At 44.3% G+C, this 9,290-nt stretch overlaps 1 protein-coding gene across 1 annotated transcript in view; it reads right to left on the minus strand.

The window, feature by feature from the left end:
- KIAA1462 (KIAA1462 ortholog) overlaps nucleotides 1–9,290 on the minus strand; it is a 15,121-nt gene that overhangs the window by 2,175 nt on the left and 3,656 nt on the right. Inside the window, exon 2 of the mRNA XM_009694887.1 lies at nucleotides 2,279–5,928. Within this exon, the coding sequence (XP_009693189.1) occupies nucleotides 2,279–5,928 (3,650 nt within the window). The remainder of the gene's footprint in view (nucleotides 1–2,278; nucleotides 5,929–9,290) is intronic.

The raw sequence follows: 9,290 nt of genomic DNA on the forward strand, positions 1-9,290 counted from the left end.
GGGGGGGGTAGAAAATCAGGTCCCAAGACATGGAGCCTCTGGATGGCTCAGTTTATTCCTTGAAAGCTTACCCATATCCTCAGCACCTAAACCAAGGACACAAAAGGGCCAGATTGCCAGGCTATGTCACACTTCTGGGGGGACAAACATTGGAGCTCTAGCACTGATACAGAAATGTTTATTAAACATTTTGTTAAGCTCATTTGAAATGCTCTCTACAGAAACAAAGCCAGATCAGCAGCCTCATGGAAGCAGTCTTCAAATAGCAAAGGACAAAAGACGTCCAGTGCATTTGGGAACGTTTGGAGATGTTCTTCTAATGGCAGTATTTGCATAGCAAGATCAGCTTCTTGCACTGAGTTTCGGCAGAGCTCTTAATCTGAGAGATGACTGTTCATCTGCCAAGCCACATTATACATGTGGAAACCTGTTTCTGCTAAGGCCTCTAGCCTCTGCAATAGGCCCACTCTGCAATTATAAGACTAACATCACCCTACCTCACTCTAAATAGAATGGCCTTTAGCAACATTTACTCTTGAAAAGCAACAAATACAATGGTTTTCCAGGATTCTTTTTGGCTTTCAGTGGTACCAGTGAGATAGTCTGGAAGTTGGATTGAGAGTTAACAGAGGAAGACACAACATCAGGCCTTTCTACAAATGTGAATCTTCAGTCCTGCCCCGTTAAGGTGAGGTGGAGATCTTGTGGCCATCAGCAAATCAAGATCTCTTTGGATGGGAAGAAGCCAGTGGAGGAGACGCCTGCCCACCCCATGTGAATGCGTGTTACCCTGAGGTACTGGATGTGTGCAGCAGGAAGGGACATCCATGCTATCCAGACGTGGGGAGGGCTGTTACGTCTGCGAGGGAACTGCTGCAATGGGAACACACTGCAGAATACAAGCCTGGCATTGTCAGCAAGAGGGATAAATTTAGACCTAATTTACTGCAGAATAACTCTCCAGTAAAACACAATCTGTTTTGATACATCCCTGAAGTCATGTCACCAAAACAGTTACTTTCTTCACTCCAGCAGAAACCCCAAGGGAGGAAAGTATATGAAATGCATGGGGACTGTACTAGACCTGATGGGTACCAGAAAGCTGAATTAGCCTGTTTGAAAAATCTGGTCTAGAGAAACATAGTTCAGAGCAGAAAGAGACACAGAGCTGTGGAATACAGAAAAAGACATGAAGGGAAAAGCTGCAGGGCTGCAGGAGTCAATACTTAGAACTCAAACAAATATTTCTTTTCAGATGGAAATACATAAATCCACTTTAAAGTATGCTCCATTTAATTTCAGTCCCTCTGTACTGAAAAACTGTGAACAGATTTATATCGGTGAGGTTTAATGAATAACCTGTGCAGATTTCAAGGTAGAGTGTCAGCTGTTACAGACAGGATGGAAAAAGGAAGGAGGAGATTAATATTAATTTAACAACTTTCACACCATACGTTTGCTCACTCCAATTAATTTAATGGACTAGACAGGTGGCCTAGGAGATTTATCCCTTTACACAGATCTATGGCAACAACTGATTTTCAGTTGTTCAACACAATGCCATATGAAAACTGTTTTGGCAAGAGAACAGCTCATGTGGCTTTGGGGATGCATATGGACTACACAAGTTTATATGCTTTTGAGAAATGAGGGACACCAAAAATAATTTAAAAAAAGGTGTTCACTGAAAAAGTCAACTTTCCTTTTGACCTGGGGATAACAGTTATTCTCAACATCTGATCTGGAAAACATGAGAGAGAGAGAGAGAATTTTCCAAGCCCCTTAATGCAGCCATTTCCCAGAGGCTTCACAGAAGAACATCAGTTTTTTATTTTTAGTTTCTTCTGAACTCTGATATAGTATGTGTCTACTTAAGTATTAGAGAGGGAAAAAATGGGTATTCAAGGAGAGGCTATGATTAAATCACCACGTGTTCCCAAACGCTGGCACTAGAGTGACTATCTTTGAACTCTGCTGTTTGAAGATGGCCATTCCCTGAAACAATTACACAGAGATAAGACCTCAGGGAGGGCTCCAGTCTGTGTGAATGAGTTTCAGTGTCACAAGTGAGTTTTACAGTAACTTTCCTAAAATGGGATCAGAGAACACTCATGTTATCTCTTCCACAAGGAGAGCAAAGGGGCTAGCAATCAGACGGAGGTAGTACCACCTACAGCCTGTTACTATTTGAGCAGCATTATGTGGGCATAAGCAAACCGATCTTGCCCATTACATAAGGAAACAGTACCCATCTAGATCTCCCATAATAGGGTCTTACCTAAAGAAAAATCTCTGTCGATCTTCTTCTTCTCTGTTTCACCTAAATAGCCATTTTCACTGAGAGAGATGACACGCTTGGAAACAGCCCCTGAGCTGGCCAGTTTGCTTCCTCTCTCCTCTTGTACCCTCAACATCTTCTCCTCATCCACCTCCTCTCTCGAGTCTGCACTCTTAATGCTCAAACGTCTCATCCGGGACACAGAGTCAACTTCTTTCATTCGCACTAAGCGATCCATGGCAGTCCGGCTAGGTGGAGAAGTGAGCTTGCCTTGGAGTGTCTCTATCACTTTCGAGGTGCTTCTCACTCTCTTTTCTGAATGCTGATACACAGCTGACTTGCAAACCAAGTTTTGGTCCTCACCTTGGCTGGGACTCACAGGTTGTTCAAGAATTTGCTCAGTTACCAGTGTTTTAGCACTGGCTTCCTGGTGAGTAGTCTGGCTTTCCTCAGGGTGTAAAGATCGGCCTCCCGCTCTGACAAAGAGAGCACTCTCTGTCCAGCCACACTTCCGTCTGCCTTCATAAGAACTCTCTTTTTTTCCTTCTTTGTCACTTACTGTGCTCCCCACTGATGACTCAAAGTCCTGGGCACCCTTTGCAGGGCTGGTGCCTGGGTGGGGCCCAACTCGGTCATCCGGAAGGAGAGACTCCACCGCAATATCTATACCTAAAATTCTTGCAGCTCTTGCCTGCAACGACTCATTCACAGGGATTTCCACTGCATTTGCATTTGTGTGATCAGAATGGTTAGCACCAGGTTCTGGGGCTACATCAAGTCCCACTGACCTCAAGTCTGGCTCAGAGCGCCCTTGATTCCTCTTTGTTAGTGACAAACGTGCTACCGAGCCTCTCTCTAATACCATATCATTTGTGGGAGTTTCACCTTTGCTCAGTTTAACAAAGTCTAGGTAATTTTGTTCTTCGCTCATCTCTTGCAAAACAGGGTTATTGAAGGGGTTACTGGGACACGAACTGCTTGGGCTACTGGACAAAACTCTCATGAGAGGGCCCATGCGACCTGGCTGCTTGCTTGTTCTGCTCTTGGCTTCCCCTGTCCTCATTTCTGTTATCAGACTTCCATCTGCTGGCCTGACTCTTTCACTGCTCCCTCCTGGCTGCGAGGAGCCTTGAGAGCCAACACAGCCTGGCTCGCCACCATGCTCCATCCCCACGCTCCAACTTTCAGACTTACTTTTAACTCTTCCTGACTTAAATACAGGCACCTCTGGCACAACTGTTTCCGATTTCCTACCGTGTTTTGGCTCCTGGTTCGACTTCTCATTTCTGGATGCCCTCCTCTGCATAAGGGCACCTGCCTGCGGAGAAGGCGCAGCACTTTCTAAATCTTCTTCACTGCTCATGCTCTCCTCTTGCCCTTGCAGCTCCTTGTTAAAACTTTCTAGCTCACTTATTGCATCCCAGGGACGGCGACTTACAGGCTTCAACAGGAACTGCCCAAACAGCTCTTTACTGTTGCAAGGAGCGCCAGCTTCTCCCTTAACTACATCTCCCTTGGAAAGAAGGCTGGTTTCCCTCTCCTGGGCAGGCATGGGCTGGCTCTGGTGAGCTTTTGGGGAGGGGGCCTGAAGGACTGAGGTGGCAGTCCTGGAAAACGCACTGTTGCTAGACTGGTTGAGGTACATCTGACCCTTCATGCCATATGCGCTGTGTCTGCAGCTTCTCTCATCAGAAGGTAACCCTGTCTGTTTTGACCCTATTGTGGATGCTGTACATCCTGGGAGCTTTGGAGACAGCAGTTTGTTACTATTGGGCTGCCCAGGCTTTGTACCGTGGAAAAATTGTGGGCTTTTAGGTTCTTCAGTGAAACTGGTCTGTGTCTGCTGGTCTTTGTACTGATCACCTGGCCAGGAGCCAGAGTATTTGAGCTCTCTGTGTTTTGTAGGCTGAATAAATCTGAGGTCATTCATTTGTTTGAACTCTTCTGGTCTCCACAGCTCTTGTTTTTGTAACTCATTTTTATTGGTCATGCTTCCTGTAAGCGCTTGTAACTCCAAGTCCGTTGAAGACATACTTAAGAGACTTTGTTCTTGCAAAGCCCCATTGTTATCAAACCCATTCTTATCAGGGCTCTGGGTTATGTTGTTGTTCCTATCTGTATCTGGCACATTGGATTCTGATTTAACTGGGATAGAGACCAAACAAAATATAGTTTCATTCATTTTTTTCTTTGAACTCTTTTTGCTCTGCATCCCAGTTCCAGGTTCAAACTTTTTCACTTTTGTAACAGTCTCACAGGTGCTGTCCATATGTGAATTTCTTACAGAAGGTTTGCCTTTTGTGTACTCCATGCTGGCTTCATTATGGAGGCTGTGATTAGTTGTGCTACAACTGTCTCTTTGGTCCGGCAAGGCACAATTTTCCTGATCGCGGATGGATGGTGCCAACCATCTGTTGCTATGGGTGGAGTTGTCGGAAGTTCTTTCTCCCTTTGCAGAATTGGACGAGTTTAATGCATCCAAAAAGGCACTGTTGTACTGTGCTTCAAGATCTCGCTCTTGCAAAGCACCAGAACTGGGACTACATGCACTTTCAGTGTATTTAGCATTGTTCTGCAGACCTTCCGGTGGTGCAATTTTAATATGTCGTATCCGAGGATCATCAAAGGGGATATACTGAACAGAACGCAGGTAGTCAGCAGGGCGCCTTGCATGGCTTTGCTTCCCATGAGGAAGATCGTTTTCTTTGCAAGGGTCACCCCCTGCTTCAAAAGTATTCATGGCTGGTCGTTGGCAGGGGACAACCCGCTCTGCGGGACCCTGCTGATCGCTGCTGGCGTACGTGTCGGTGTTAGGCACTTCATTGAGGGGATGTGGAGTCACGTTGTGGTGAGGTGGGGATTTGTAAGAAGGAGGAGGTACGTAGACCGGGGGCTCCAAACCGGAGTCTTGGATGCAAGCATCTTGCCTTGGCTCATTGACTTTGGCTAAGTAGGAGATGGGTTCGTCTTTCTCATAGTGGTCTTGGAAACCTGCAGTTTCTGCAGGTGCCCTGGTCTGCCGCTGCAGTTCGTAGGACGGAGGCTTGAGAGGTCTGCCATACTTGGGTTTCACCAGAGGAAGGAAATGGCCTCCAGTTTCATGGTGCTTGGCTGATTCCACACTCAGTCTGTTTGGGGGATAGGAAGGAGTTTTAGTCACGCTGAGCGAGTTGTTACTGTTGGTAAGGGAGGGCATTTCCACACACCTCATGCTCTCGGGCGAAAGGACCCTTGGCAACGACTGTGATTTCCCCTTGTTGCGGTCGCTCAGTACATTGTCTCCCAGGGTCAGTGAATACAGCTCTTGAAGCAGCTTCTCCCTGTCACCCTCAGACATTTGCCTCCCTACCTTTTTTGGCTGGTTCCAGCTTTCTGTTCCCAGACTTTGCCATTTGCAGTGGCCAGGCACTTCACAGCTCTCCTGCAAGCCACTTCTTCTGACGTACCCTGTACCTGTCCCCACCTTCATCTGACTCTCCTTGGGGTGCCGGGGTGTCCCGGGGGCTGCAGCCAGGCCTTTCATTTCCGCCCCAGCTTTCTGGGAATAGCCCAGGAGCACACTGAAGTCCTGTCCTCGTCTTCTCCAGTAGGCGAGGTCTTTATCAGTCTTGGGCTGGGAAGACCACGCTAATTGAGGCCTGTCATAAACCCTGAAAAAGAAATGCAGTGTCACAGACAGTTTGCACAGATGCCCTTTCTTTGTCTTATGGGTAAGGCCATTAGGAGGTCAAATGTTGAGTTATGCCAATGGGGTTTGTGTAAGCTATTTGCAACCAGATGACTTTATGATTTTAATGAGAGGATTTAAAAGTCAGTCATTAACATGAGTAAAGGACTGATGCTCTGCTGGCATGTTGTTAGCTATGCAAAGCTGTTAGAAAGAGAAACAAATGCACACAGTTACATGCTGTGCAAACATGCACAGCCCTCCTCGACGGACACCAGGAAACCAGAAATGATTGTGTTGAACTTATTTCTGCACTCTGCTGCATCAGAATCTGTAGATGTCAAGGGGAATACTGTGGTACACAAGTTTAATAGGAAACCAAAAAGCAGAGGTAGGGAGAACAGGTAGAGGGCTATTTCATAAGATATATTCTGCAGGAAACATGATTTGCATCCTGGTATAAGAGCTGAAATTAAACATGTCATTTCCAGTGCTGATTCTTATTCATCTTTCCGAGGGAATAAATTTCTTCTAAGTGCTTTGGATGAAATGATACATGCCACAACAATGGTGATGTATCAGCACAGTTCTGATTAAGATGGAACCAATATTTAAAATCTAAAATACCTCAAAAGAAGTAAAAAAATTCTTAAATAAAAGAGGGATTAACTCCAGCAATCTATTACTGAAATATGAAAGACATTATACATTTTATTGTGGATTAGAAATTCAGAACACAGATTTACAGGAACAGAATAGGTTCTTTGTGTGTTCTGAACAGAGAGTAAACTGTTTTATATATTACTGCGGAACAAAATCGGTACCTTTCTATGTAAATAATTAATCTTCTACTTGAACCGTGTTCTGCTATTCTTGTACCTAAGATGTCCAGCAATATAACTGCCTTTACACTATGTGGCTGCCACCAGCATAAGACTGGAAAGAAAAATCAAAATTGACAGAAATAGGACAAGTATGTAGATAGAACCCAAGAATTTCTTTCTCTTCTGTCCACCCCAAGGTATATAAACAGTGTCATCTGGCTCTTTTATACTAAATACAATGATCTATTTAAATAGTAGTCCATGAAAACAATACAATTCAAAAGTCGGAATGAAAATTGAGAAATCCAGATCCACAGCAATTTTCTTTTATGTATATTAACTTCATCCTGTGACTATAAAAGTTTGAAAACCAAATTGGGATAAGGAGCATCTTGTTCGTATTAATTCAACTGGATTAAGACTTAACATCTGAAGAAAATGTTCTGCCTCTGAAGCAGAAAGTACTGTTTGATTGCTGAACCCCAAGAAGTAACAGACATCTTTAGTAATCAGTGAGATATAACAGAACACCTCCTATGTTGGAAACTTGATTGCAGTAACGACGAGTATTTCCATGCCTCTTTGCACGTGGAAAGATGCAGCTGAACAAATGTTGCCTTCTTCTGAGATTATCAAATCTACCTTTTCATCTCATCCCCACGTTGCTGTGGCACCATTTGTAGCTGCATTTACAAAATTAGGTGAGAAACAGGGTATAGCAATAGTGAGGAGGGAATGGACAGATTGCTTTTTCTGTTTGATTTTATCCATCATCATAAAAAGGTCTACAGAAATTGCAGGAAATACAGAATCATAGATTCCAAGATCAGAAGAGACTGTTATGATTATTTAGTTTGACATCTTGCTCAACACAGGCCATCAGACTTCCCCCAAATGATTCCTGTTTCAGTGGCAGCATGTCTTTTAGAAAAGCATCCAAAAATCTTGATCTTTAAATTTCCAGAGATGATGTTGCAAAGCTTAATTCACCATTAAAATAAACCCACCTCAAAGTAAACCCAAATTCTTACTAACCCAAATATCAAAACATTGGGGGAAGGAGGTATGGTAGACAATCATATTGAGATTTGCAGCAACTGCAACTAACAGCATGAGAATGGAATGGGCTGGCTGTTTAAAGGATTTAATAGGAAATCAGGAATAGAGAAGGAAGCATTACTTGACTCTTTCCTAGGAAACTACCAAAACAGAAGAGTTTTGGTTAGTTTGCTTTTTTAAAAAAACAAACAAAATCCAAGCTCAGATATTCATTAAAGTAAATTAGCCTTAAGTTAGGACAGCTTCAGTTATAGAAGGATGTTCCTCCATTTATTAAAAGCTGTTTAAAAGATTCAATTTATTTTTAAAGATTAAAGGATTAGTAACTAGGCTCCATAGGGTCCAGTAACGAAGTTCAGAACATGATACAAACCACCATGTAACCAGTACTGTCATCATTGCAACATGAGTGTAGAAAAGACATTTAAGAGGAGGTATTTAGAGCATTTTAAACCAGATCTTTTCTATGATCTATTCACAAGACAGACAATATCAGTCTCTCCAGCTCCTGGCTCAGGCATTAGAGGTGGTTACACAGACAGCCTGTATCGTGGGTCCCGTAAACCTCTGGAGAGGATGGCGCTGCACTGCGCAGTGTGAAGGGGATGCTCCAGTCTCCCCAAGGACCCTCCAGCTTAGCTCCAGCCTGAAGACTCCTCTGCTCCCAAGGATGGAGAGCAGCTCCTGCACACCTGCATGCAGCAGGCATGGCAGGCAGTGGGGCAGCACAGCACAACCACACTGCTTGTGGCCACAACTGCAGTGGAGAGTGCCTCCTGCCAGGATATGTGACACTTTTGGGTCTTGCAGTCGATGAAGTGGTGGGAAGGGGGAGCATCCAAGAGCCACCCCAAGTTCAAAATGCTTCACTACAGCCTCAGCAATGCTACATCTCTGGATGGCAAATACCAGTCATGCTGCAGTCTTTGCATCCAGGACATATTATCAATGAAGAGACGGCACAGTCCCACAGCAGCTAGTCTCTGACTGTGCCACTACACAATTCTGTCTCACTCCATGATGCACCAGTACTGATGCACAAAGACATGCACATTTGCAAGCGCTTCACAGCTGGGAGGGGTGCCAAGGATGAAGGAAGATTTAAGTGCCAGGGACAAAGCGGTCCCATGGGACCAAGGAGGTAGATTTTAACATTATGAATTCTTTTCTAACAGGCCTGCTTCTAATGAATATCCCATTTGCTGTCATAAAGTGCTTTGATTTGATTCTATATAAAATTAATCTAACGAAAACTGTTCAAAAAACCCAAACTATTGCTGTCTTTCTATGAATTTTAGGTCTTTGCAAGAAATGAGGCCATCAATCCACCCTGCACTGGCTGCATGACCACATTTCACCGAGCTGCCACTCTCAGAGCAATGGGTTGAAGCTGCCCAGTTCCCCTAGCAGGACCAGCAGGACCTCACATGATGCACATAATGGGGCCAGAAGTGAAAGAGTG

This window comes from Cariama cristata, unplaced genomic scaffold, assembly GCF_000690535.1.
Source record: "Cariama cristata isolate BGI_N322 unplaced genomic scaffold, ASM69053v1 scaffold33672, whole genome shotgun sequence".
Taxonomy (NCBI): Eukaryota; Metazoa; Chordata; class Aves; order Cariamiformes; family Cariamidae; genus Cariama; species Cariama cristata.